At 40.0% G+C, this 12,415-nt stretch overlaps 4 protein-coding genes across 4 annotated transcripts in view; 3 read left to right on the forward strand and 1 right to left on the reverse strand.

The window, feature by feature from the left end:
- Positions 1–1,596, forward strand: part of SS1G_10755 (predicted protein) — a gene marked incomplete at both ends in the record, with an annotated part of 2,393 nt that extends 797 nt beyond the window's left edge. Inside the window, 2 exons of the mRNA XM_001588258.1 lie at positions 28–1,234; positions 1,566–1,596. Of these exons, the coding sequence (XP_001588308.1) occupies positions 28–1,234; positions 1,566–1,596 (1,238 nt within the window). The remainder of the gene's footprint in view (positions 1–27; positions 1,235–1,565) is intronic.
- A 717-nt stretch (positions 1,597–2,313) lies between these two features.
- Positions 2,314–2,451, forward strand: SS1G_10756 (predicted protein; the record flags this gene model as incomplete). Its single annotated transcript, XM_001588259.1, has 1 exon — positions 2,314–2,451. One exon carries the CDS (start codon positions 2,314–2,316, stop codon positions 2,449–2,451), a length of 138 nt encoding a protein of 45 aa, XP_001588309.1.
- A 494-nt stretch (positions 2,452–2,945) lies between these two features.
- On the reverse strand, positions 2,946–4,849 carry SS1G_10757 (hypothetical protein; the record flags this gene model as incomplete). Its single annotated transcript, XM_001588260.1, has 5 exons — positions 2,946–2,978; positions 3,233–4,012; positions 4,060–4,094; positions 4,151–4,269; positions 4,833–4,849. The coding sequence occupies 5 exons, from the start codon at positions 4,847–4,849 to the stop codon at positions 2,946–2,948; spliced, it is 984 nt and encodes a 327-aa protein (XP_001588310.1).
- A 515-nt stretch (positions 4,850–5,364) lies between these two features.
- SS1G_10758 (hypothetical protein) lies at positions 5,365–8,401 on the forward strand (the record flags this gene model as incomplete). Its single annotated transcript, XM_001588261.1, has 4 exons — positions 5,365–5,705; positions 5,854–5,965; positions 6,030–7,880; positions 7,931–8,401. 4 exons carry the CDS (start codon positions 5,365–5,367, stop codon positions 8,399–8,401), a joined length of 2,775 nt encoding a protein of 924 aa, XP_001588311.1.
- Positions 8,402–12,415: the final 4,014 nt, after the last annotated feature.

A 12,415-nucleotide genomic window follows, 5' to 3' on the forward strand; every position in this document is an offset into this window, starting at 1 on the left:
ATACAAGACGAGCTTAGAGCTATGCAGGAAGTGCAAAAAGGGGTGGGACGGAGTCTGAGGATGCATTTCCCCAAGAATTGGGGTCCCCATCCCGGTCCCCGTTCGATCCACTGTCAAATACTAAACAGGCACCTGAAAAATTCTTCACCTTCTCGAATAATAAGAATCCTGGTAGTAAAACTCCCCAACTTGGTCTAAACAAGGTGTTGAAGGAATCATCCTCGGTAGTTTCTTCCACATCTCGAGTTCAAGTTGTTTATCTAACTATGGAGACATCACAACCTACATTACTGAAACCGAGTAACAGCAAAGAAGCAAGAAACATGCATCATTCTAATTCTGAAAACGACAAGGGAGTGTCCACATGTGGTTGGGGCAATACAGGAAACGGAGAGGAAATTTTGGGACGTGGGTGGGAAAATCGACCAATAGTAAGAACCGAGTCTTTGTTGCAAGGCGATGGTATGAACCACGATGTATCACATCTAGCTCTGAAACGAAAAGCTAGTACTCAGGAAGACCAAGAAGCTGAATCAAATTCCACGATGGAGAAAGAGTTTCGGCAGAAAAATCAACAAAATCTCATCAACACAACGAATGAACTTGCAACCCCACCATCCCGGGAAATGTCCTCGAATTCGGAATCTTCAGCTTCACAATTACAACAAAAGGAACCAAATCAAAAAGAGCCGACGCATACGGCACCACTCTATGGTGACTACAAACCCCACACTATCGAATATCAACGTCAATTGCGCTGCAAGACCTACGATCCCAGTGTTCTCGACCATTATTTAAGTGTACAAATAGAGTCCCAAGCCCGTGCCGAGGTCGAGAGAGAACAGAATCTTATGCCCCAGCCAGAAACCGCTGCCAAAACACAAATTTGGGGTAACATCGATCCTCGAGTCGTCTGGCCAAAAGAAAAATCCGAAGACTGGTACGAGGCTAAACGCAAAGAAATTGATGCACGTGGTGGGAAGAAGGCGAACTTTGGAATACTTCTTACGGCGCAAGTGAGAAAGGAGAGGAGTGATAGGGGTTGGCATCCGAATCAGAACAAAGAATATGTTCCTAAGCAGGAGAGAAATAATAGCTCCATTTTCACTGCAGATGACGAAGATGTGGGCGCAGTCGAGCTGGCGATCAAGGGCGGAAAACTGGGCGTTCTTATGCCAGTGGCAGGAAGAGAGAGGAAATCATGGGCAGAGAAGGGGTTTCTGCCTGGTAATAGGTAAAAATTGGTCGAGAGTACAGGCTGAAGGTTTTTATGGGCATTCCAAATGGTATGGTTGGGTTCTGGGAAGGATGCTTTATGATACCCATTTGTGTTACAATGCATTACATTCGTGCTTGCTTGTATATAAGATTACATAATGCAATACGAATGCGACGTAGTAGATAGGTTTATGCTAAAGTGGGAAGTTCGAAGGCATCATGCGGTTATTTGGCGATAACTATATAATTATAAGGGGTTAATGTTTGGAAAGATTATTGTTCAAGATGACTATATCATCATACATTCTTGTGTTTTGGACAGTGATACTGATGTAATTTTAAGATAGGTATAAACGTGATATCCATGATTCACTCTAGGCAGGACATCGAAAAGCTATACAGTCCTGTACCAGTATACCTGAAGTGATAGATACAAGAACTTACCAGTCAATCAGTCAATCAGTCACCCAATAATAAGACTGCGATACATTTCATGCACTCCACAAGCTCATAATATCTACCTACCTAGGTAGGTATTGATGACCTCAATAACCACTACTTCTTCCTTTTTCCTTCATCCATCCCCATCATCCACAATAAAATTAATTCTCCCCCATGTTTCTCCGTCATCTTCCGAGGAGACCATACGATGCTGTTCGAGTTTACTATCCTTGATATTGCTATGGATGATTGCATGGGGATTATTCGTCGATAATATACGCCATTTTATCCGGGGTGTGGAGGGAGTTTTAAATCAGCTCTCTTTGCGATTGTATTATATTGTATTGAAGTTACGTGTAGAGAGAAAGATTAAAGGGTGAGAAGACAATATTAATACGAGAAGAAGGGATGAATAGAAAGCAAAAACCTACAACCCCAACATGAAATTATTCTCCATAATAAGAGTCTACTCGTTTACGGCCCATTCACCAGCAATATTCTCTACCAGTTTACGCTTAACCCCTCGATACCGTCACCTTATTGGGGAGTAGATCCCAAAGGGATATTTGCTCGATCACTCTCGCTTTGATCGATGGTAGTAAAGCGATTCCAGATGCTTTTGTACACGGCTTCTAGATGAGAGGAATTCAAACCATGTGCGATATTTACTGGGACGGGTTTCGAACTAGTTTCGCGGTAGTTTTCGCAACACGTCATTTTGAATTGAATTTATTTGGTACTGGTACTCATGGATGGTGGAGGCGATTAGAGTGGTTGAGATTTGAGAGTTGAGAGTTGATGTTTTGAGAATGTGTTTGTAAGTAAGAAAGAGATAGTCTTGTTGAGTTGAATGGCGATTCTTGTGGTGGAAAAGCTGGTGTATATAACTTTCCAGTTTTGACAATGATTGTTTGACCCCTTTGCAGAAGCAATCGACTGGCACATTCTCAAAGCGTAGTGGAAGAATATAGGTCCCTCATTTGCAATTTCCAAAGGTATGATATGCGGACATGAACCTTGTGTGTGGCAATGCTTTACTGATACTGAAAGCTTCAACAGCCAAATGAGGGAATGACTTTCCAAACATGCATGTGCAAATGTAAGTACTTATTGACTCTGATTGTAACAAAATGGTAAGACAAAGATACTGAGATCAATCATATTCGTCGTATCCATTATTAAAAAGACCCTGTTCCCTTTGTGTGCTTACATACTCTTCACTCATCAAATCGTTGAGCTTTGCTCTTTTCAAACCTTTCACATCTTTATGCCAATCACAAGCATAATCACAGGCAGGCACCACATTTTCCCCAAAGTACCTGCAAATTAGCTCGTGTCGGCACATATCAGTTTCCTCGCAATAGGAAACTAAGGCCTTCAAGCTCTTTATCCTGGCTTCCAGATTAACTCTTTCTTTGGCATCACGGGATACTCTGTTGTATGCTCGGTCACGATCCTCTCGGCTGTAATACATGATATGTATGCTGGCTTTTCCATCCCTTCCAGCGCGGCCAGCTTCTTGATAAAAGCCTTCGAAAGACTTTGGGATTTGCCAATGAACGACAAAACGTACATTTTCCTTATCTATTCCCATGCCAAAGGCTGTTGTCGCAACTATCACGTCATAGCCTTTATCATTATTGATCCATCGATTTAAAGTTTCGGTCTTTTCTTCGTGAGTAAGTCCGGCATGGTAAGCTCTTGCCCCTATTCCACTATTTCTCAATCTAGATGCAAGGCTCTCGCAATCTTGCCTAAAAAGAGTGTAGATAATGCCTGATACATTATCCAGACGTTCATGCTTTTGTTCCAGTTCGGCCCGACGTTCTGGATTCTCCATTCGATTCCTATGAACTCCCTTGAGCCAATGTAGAAAATCATTGAAATGATCTAATTCGTCTGACTTGAATCTTACTTCATAATGGAGGTTCTCGCGATTTGTTGTCATTCTGAATACCTTCAGATTTGATTCCGACAGACCCATGGTGCTTAAAACATCTTGACGCACCTGATCCGTAGCTGTTGCTGTTAAACATATGATTGGAACGTCTGGAAAAGATTCTCGAAACCAGGAAAGATTCTTAAAGGATTTTCTAAAGTCATGGCCCCATTCGCTGATACAGTGTGCTTCATCAACGGCAATCCGAGCAAGCTCTCGTTGTTCATGCACAGTTCGAAGATGTTTGCGGAACCCCTCCGCAGAGCATTGTTCAGGAGTCACATATAGAAGTCTTGTGAGTGGGTGGCCAGATTCAAGGTCTGCAAGGAGACGTTGTCGTTCAGGCCAAGCTGTATTACCATTGATGGTACCTGCTGCGATTCCTGCAGATTGCAAGGCATTTACTTGATCGGTCTATCTCAAAGTAAGTATAAGATAAACCATATTTGGTTAAAACTCACCATTAATGAGAGTAGCGGCGAAATGACAATGGTGACTTTAAGATGTAAGCATAGACGCTGTGAGCAGTTCGAAGTAACCGTTAAGACTTACTTCCGTGATCGATCACTGCAGGCAATTGGAAACATAAACTTTTTCCAAATGAAGTGGCAGCTTGAATGAAGACATCATGCCCATCCAATGCGGCAACTATAACCTCTCGTTGCAGAGGCCTAAGAAGAAGGTTAGCTCATATTTTGGGAATATCTGCTAGGGTGGACTACCTGAATGAAGACTTCTTGAATGTACGCCGCAGTGTAAAGTCGATATCAACACAAGAGTCAGACCTTGAAAAGGATCTTGATGAAGCCATTTGGAAGTACTGAGGTAGAAGCTTAACAGAGTGTGGTTGATGAACACTTTGTGTGGTTGAGCTGGTTGTTATGGCAATTTGTTGAAGAAACTGTCACCTAAATCTCAGGTAATATGCAGGAATTCGTGAATCAAAATGAGTGAAGTAAAGTAAGAGTATAGATTAATTGTTGTGAGAGAAGAGATTAGTTCGATCCGATATGTATCAATGAATGTATTCTATCTGAAGCATCAAGCAAGGTATATTGTAAGAGTCAAATGAAGGAAGATATCAAAATATTATCTACCAAGCAGTTCTTGTCAAGAATCTAGCTCTCATGATAAGATATCCTTACCCTTAGCCCTATAGACCACAGTCAAAGTTGATGAATTTATGAGAAGAACAACTGTGATCGTGTTCATCCTTTGACCGAAGAACAAATACCCAGCACCACAAAACATGAAGATATAAATTCGAGGTTACACTTACCACTGTCCTGTACTCAAGAAAAGCGAAATGCATATTGTATTAAACTTATCGGTACCTTGCATCAATGTTAAGCCGGCGCTTACCTCTTTAGAGAAAGCTTAACCGAAAATCATGATGCCAATGTCAATGTGACAACGAGGAGTTGAGTGTTGAGTTCAATTGCGACAGAAGAAACAGAAAACCCTCGAACATTCCTCCCTCAAATTAATACGGATACATGGTGTTACATAGGACATAAACCCCTCATTATGCTGCTGATCCTTTCTTCTCCACCAATTTTTGACTTTACCTCCTATTCAGATATCCGATTTCTCAGGTATTCGCCATCGAATTGATAAGGGTCTGGTCCCTTTTTCGCGAATCGAGAAAGTGTTGAAACATTTCTGCCACATCTCCCCAGACACAACGACAACATATAATTGAAAGGGTTGAAGTAGGAGATCCCATGATGGACCGCCTAAATGGTCCTCCCCTTGGAGCCGCAATAATGTCATCGGGTCGTCCAAAGTTCGAAAATGGCATGCCAGGTCCAGTTGCAGGTTCAGGTCCTAGGCCACAAAATCTGAGCGCATCTCGACGTGGTCCCATGGGTCGACATGCTCAGTCGAACTCCGCGCTATCTTCTAAGCTCCCTTTATCACAGGGACAAGTCATCGCATTAGCACGGGAATATATGAATAAAGCCTTGGAGGAAAACATAGTGAAAGCTACAGAGTCAAGCGCCGTCAGCAACGAGCTGAAGCCAGGAGTTACGATCGATTTGAGCCATAAACGCATACAAAGATTTCCGGAGGAGGTTGTTGACATCATAAAAGTCGAGCTTGAACGGTATTTACACTCTTTCATTTGTTACAGCAGACCTGGGACTTACTTAAACTTTTCAATCTGCCATGTTGAGTTCTCCAGAGTCTCGGACTTTAGTTGTTTTCATTCTTTTGAAGGAACAAGACAAAGCTAACAAATATTCATGGTACAGACTTGCGTTATCCCACAACGAGATTCAGACCTTTCCCGCCAAATTCGCAGAATGTACCTCACTACGATATCTCAACGTTCGAAACAATATTATTCGAGAGTTCCCGCTAGCAGTATGCATGATCAAAACAGTTGAGAGCAAGCTCAAAGTGGCTGACTTTGTTTTAGATATGCCAGTTGACCTCTCTCGAAATCCTCGACCTCGGACGAAATAAACTTCGCACCTTACCACCAGACATTGTGAACTTGACATCATTGAAAGTTCTATCCGTCCAAAATAACAGAATTGATGAGCTTCCTTTATGTGTGGCAGATATGACGTCCCTTCAAATTCTTAAATTGGATGGAAATCCCTTAAGATTTCCACCTAAAGAGGTTCTCCAACCGCAAGCCATGAACTCCCCTAGTGGCGGTGGTCCGCAAGAAGGTGAGATAGATGATATTACTGTTACAACACAGATCAAAAGATTTTTGAAGCAGAAGGCCATGGGTCGACCCGAAACCGAATCTGGTGGAGAAGAATCAAGCGAAGGTACCGAGACTCCGCGACCTATGAAGCGTGTTGTAAGCGGTCGATTCCCTATAAAAGTCGACGGCGTTCCCCCTTCACCAGCTCAGCCTCGACCACCTCCTATACCCTCTAGATCGCATCAAAGAGGCTACTCGCAACAGAACGCAGCACTCCGGCGACCTGGAGTCATGCCTCTCACAATTGGAAGCACAAATGAAAGGGTTCGCAGTAACAGCGAAGGCCTCCTTCAGGCCAATCGCGATCGCCCAGACCGTTCTTCATCAGATCGCTCACGACGAATGGGTATTGTTTCAAGAAAAGCGGCCGAACTAGGAACCGTTGACGAGACAAACAAATCTAATCGTTACAGTCTTCATAACAGAGGTCTCAGTCATGGATCTGCAATGCAAGGTAACGGTACTGGATCCAACGGCAACACGGTTAGTCCGGCCAGCCCAGCAGATTCCGGTGGCCAGCGAGCCGCCTATGTCCGTCGCTTGTCAAGTTTACCCGAACGCAAGCGAGAATCTACTTCCCCAGATCCTATTATTGAAGGAGCTAAGGGTGTATTGTATGCTTTGTTTCAAGTGCATCCCCTTATTGAAACACTGATTGGCCTGGTTCGGAATCCTGGCGAGAAGAAATCGACACTGGAGAGAGTATTTTACAACGCCAAAACACACGTAGAAGAGCTAGATCAAGATGTTCAACGCTATGATTCATACTCGGAAGAAGACGAAGAGGCTTCTCCTAGGTCAAACGAAAACGTCAAACGTGCATGTTTAACTTGCGTTGGTGCATACATTCACGTATGTGCTCAACTATCACAAAACGTGGAAATCCTTCTCATTAACGGCGATCCTCGATATATTCGTACGCTACTACTTCAATTATACGGAAGCGTAGCGGAAGTACGAAATGCTGGTGCGAGCTTGTTTCCTCCTGGACAAAGCCGAGTTGGTAGACAGCCGGAAAGTAATTATGGGGCGGGGTATCAAATTAGAGATAAATCAGTCACTCCAACCCGAGACAGACCTGGCGCAAATTTTAGAACGAGAAGCGCGACGGTCATCCAGCACTCGAATAATTTACGAGTTGCAATAGATGCCCCACCACCATTTGTCAACGGAAACGGACGTTCTGCTACAATGACGAGCGCCACACCACGCTCTGGAGAGTCATTTGTCTCAACAGGTACCAGTGGACGTATGATAGGAGCCTTTACCGAGGAGGATAAAATTTTCGAAAAAATATTTCTACGTCTACAACAAACATCAGAAATGGCTCTCAGAACCCTTCCCAATGTCAATGCCCATTTCCTCGGGTCCATGCAAAAAAGTGCCAATTCAAGTAATGCAGATCTTGCCAAACAGTATTGGCAACTATTAATTCATAAATGCACGAACGCATTGAACATAGCCGATTCATTGAAATCTCGCCTATCAACAATCAAACTCAAAGATCCTGATATCAGAGAGCAAAAGGGATTCTGGGAGATGTGTTGGGCGATGGTAGATGTAAGTATACCTAATCGTTATCACAGCTTGATATTTATTAATGTATGCAGTCATATCTCGATTTAGTCGTCAAGGTCAAGGAAGTTAAAGGCGTGATTAGTTTTGTTCCAACCGAAGTTATCGTTCTTCTCAGACCTCTTCAAAGAGCTATCAAGGAAACGGGACAAATGATCACGGCATCACCTTGGGGTTTCCTAGCAAATCGACAAGTAAATGGTGGTTCAAATGGTTCTTATACAACACAATCACCTGCCTCGCAAGTTCCTTTACCTATGACCCCACAAAGTGCAGCTTTAGGACCGGCGGTTCAAGCCACTGTTCCCTCGACTCCACAAAGCTCAGCGTTTGGTGCAATGTTTCATGGCAATGTCTATGAACGTGCGGATACTTATTTATCGAATGGATCAAGAGCTGGCACCATGACTTCTCAGTTGGGTGTTAATGATGGACCTACAATCATGCTAAGTCCATCTCACTATATGAACAATCGATTCAATAGTAATGGAAGAGTGGGCTTTTGATAGTGAGACTTAATTCAAGCATACAACTTCGGATATCTCAACGTTGGGTGAGATGCATTATCTTCGTTTATCTTCCTAGTTATCTCTTGCCAGTATGTTTGATATCTGAGATCGGCGGGGAATTTTTCCATTGACCAGTTTGAATTTGAAAATGAATGAATGAATGGGGATGGATGGATTTGGTACTTAAGCGCGGATGAAAAGGAAAAGATGGAAGGGATGGAAAGGAATACAAATGGATGGGACGGGAATTCATCCAAGGAACGCAATTTTTCAACCATAGCATATACCACTGTCATTAGCGTTTTGATCTTTTAAGAGTTTTCTGGTTTTTTTTATGTTTTTGAGGGTTGTAAAGTTAGGCGGCGTGGTTTATATGATGGATGGATGTATGAGTATTGGAGGGAGTTATATGGTTATGGTTTCGGTGCATAGTTTGGAGTTTGGGTTTCATTTTTAACGAGGCTTTGGCGGTGGGGGTTTGGGGGTAGGAAGCGAGGAGTTGTGTGTTTAATGTTTTGATAGGGTGGTGTTGGTTTGCTGTTGGGTTAAAGGGGGAGGTTGTGAAGAAGGGGAGTAAATAAGGTGGGATGAGGGTGGAATGGGGTTGTGCATGGGAGTTCTAAGTGTGTATGAGAGTAAACTACTGAGGGGATTTGATGGAATGGAATGAATTGAATCGAAACAAATCCAAGGGAAGAATAGAGGGAAGAAGCGAAAGCCAAGGGAAAGTATATATGGTACTATAGGGCTTGAGTACTCTGTATCTACAGAAGTGGTTGATAAACATGGACAGAGGGAGCTATGCTCTAATTGAGAACTAGGATAGTGGGTTAGTAAGTGGCAATTCAAGGGAATGGAGTGGGATGAAAGATATGGATGGAGAGGTGATTGAGATAGGGAGGAAGACGAAGAGGAAGACGGTGAGGTAGATGAGGATAAGAATTGAGATGAATATCTAGGATTAATTCATACAATATTTACAATGAGAATTAGAGTCGGAATCAGAATAAATAGTCAGAGTATTATTTAATTTGGTATAGTGATAACTTTAGAATATATATAAGTGAATGTTTATTTTTAATTTACTTTTATTTTATTAATCAAGTTTTTGATTTTATATAAAGTATATAAAAATAAAAGAATAAAAATAAAAGAATAAAAATAAAAGAATAAAAATAAATAATTTGATAAAAGTAAATAAATATCTTTCTTTTCTTTATTATAATATTAATAAAAATCTATTTATAAATCTTTAATTCTTTAAAAATTTTATTCAATATTTTATTTTTAAAATATTCTAAAATATTTTATTTTTTTGACTTTATAATTTATACTTGTGTATGTTATATTATTTTAGAGTTGATAGGACTGAGGAATAGAAATAGAATGTTTAGTTGATTTTTGGTAAGTTTTTTTTAAGGATTGGATTTGTCATTTGTGGTAGTGTGGTGGTTTGATGTTCGTGAGGGGGGGAGGTGAGAGAGGGGAGAGGGGGAAGGGGTGGGAGGGGGGGGTGGTTGTGAGTAAGTAGGCATGTAAGTATATACTACTATGGTAAGATGATAGGATGATAGGTCGTCGCTACTGTGTACATGAGTCTTTCGCTGGGCGGAGATGGTTTGATGGATGGATGGGATGGGATGATGAAATAGATGGAATACATGGATAATTGGAGAGAATGAAAGGTTAAGGAGACTATACATACCTAGGTACCTAGGTATAGATTAAAGAAATCGAGTATTCGAGTATTCGATTCGGGGAGATGAGAGATGAGAGATGAGAGATGCAGGCAGGATTTTGGTTAGTGAGTGAGTTGTAATTTATGGATTTTTGGGGTTTGGGGTCTCTATAGTTTCTATATCACTGTGTACTTTCATGTGATGGATATGAATAGATATAGAGATAGAGACAGGTTGAATGAATGAGTTTGCGCAAGTAATAGGAACATATATATCTAGGTAGGTATCTAGGTGAAGTAGTCAAAGTGAAGATTTTATAGAACCGTTACTCATTCATTCTATCATTTATTCATTCAATAACCTCAGAAACCAATTATAAAACTAATTCATATCTAATTATTCGCCTCTGCAACATATTTTGATATATAAACCCGAAGACTCGAAGACTCGAATACTTTATAACATTTCCCTACTTTCTCTCGAGTCGAGTCGAGTACACCAGTATCCAGTATCAATGCCTCAAAATATCAAAGAACAGGTAAATAACCAATAACCAAGTAAGTAGTGAAACCACACTTAATCAAAGAAAGAACATGCATATAGAATTTGTGAATCTGCAAATCGCTTTAAGAAGTAAGAAAGGAATCGAGGACCAAGCGTCTGTTTGAAGTTACACATACTCTTTTAAGTATCTGATATCTAATTATCTGAGATATCTAATTATCTGAGATATCTAATTATCTGAGATATCTAATTATCTGAGATATCTAATTATCTGAGATATCTAATTATCTGAGATATCTAACTAGAGATTTTTGATTCGTAGATACTAGGTAGGTGTTATTTTGTTGACATATATGTGTATGTATGGTGTATGTCACAAATATCATATCGATAAATATATTGTGTCGTGAAGTATGAGATTAATTAGCTAACTAGCTTTTGCTGAAATTCTTCCGAGTTCGAGTCCGCATATACGCGCAAAGTAATATATATTACTTCAATACCTACCTACTAATTAACGTACCAAACATACAACCACGAATTCCAATTAATTTAGCGCATACCATGGCATCGAGCAGCTACCTACCTAGCATTATAAAAAATCAATCCGAGACTCGTGTTTTCAAAACTGGTATGTACGTAGTGTATGTAGTATGTAGCGCCAAAAATGCAAAAATCATCCATCATCTATTTGCATTTTGAAACGTCGGTGCTTTGGGAAACCAAATTACTGATGAGGAGCATATATAGAATATATAGAATATTCTTGAACCTATCTACCTACCTAGGTAATCTAATGAACTAAGTCAGTGAAATTAGGAAACTAGGAAACTTTAAAAAAAATGGATTGTGTAAGTAAGTGTGGAAACGGCTGTTCGTCTGATTGATGGTGAAATGAATGAGTAATGAACACACATGGTGTGAGGAATGGAAGAGAATGGAACTGGACTGGATGATCAAAGCATGCCTAGAGGTACGAACAACTATTCATGCAGTAACCTAACCGTGACGTGACCCGACCCGGCTTTTCAATATTGGGAAAATTGCCCCCAGAACTATAGATGGATGAACGGATGGATGGATGAATGCGCTTGGTAATATAATGTAATATAATGTTATATGAAGAATTGTATGAAAAATGATAGGAGATGAATGAATGAATGTATTAAAAAATGAAGAAAATCTTAATTTGATACTTATACAGATATTGATATTTTGATAAATTACAAAAAACATGAGGGTTAAGGTCACTAGCTGTGAATATAAATCTTTATCTACTAAAAGAAATCTATATAATAAATATCCTTTTGATATTTATTATTATATTAATCTTGATTCTTCAAACTTATAACTTCTCTAGTATCTTTGATAATTAATTAAAATAAAGTTATTAAGAATTTATAAATAGAATCTTACAAATCGGAAGTATTTAGATATCTCACTTTTATTTATTTGAATTATCTTGTAATTTTGTAATTTGTAATCATGATAAGAAATAAATATACATTGTGTATTATAAGATTTAATATACCTTACCTGGCTAGGGCTAGTCTGGGATCTCGAAAGGGTTGCTGAGATTTATATATGATAGGATATACGATATATGATATAAGATGTAATAGTGTAGTAAAAATACCAGTATATTAAGAACTTACTGAGAGACTGTATAATAATTAGTAGATCTAAACTACTTTTAAAATCTGGGCATACTTTCGAAAGATTATCAACACGTGATGGATGGATTGGATGGCATGACATGATAAACAATGAAATGGTCTGAATCTGAAATTAGAATTCCGCCGAATCGATATCTGGGATCTGGGATTCT

Source organism: Sclerotinia sclerotiorum, genomic scaffold (assembly GCF_000146945.2).
Source record: "Sclerotinia sclerotiorum 1980 UF-70 scaffold_16 genomic scaffold, whole genome shotgun sequence".
NCBI lineage: Eukaryota > Fungi > Ascomycota > Leotiomycetes > Helotiales > Sclerotiniaceae > Sclerotinia > Sclerotinia sclerotiorum.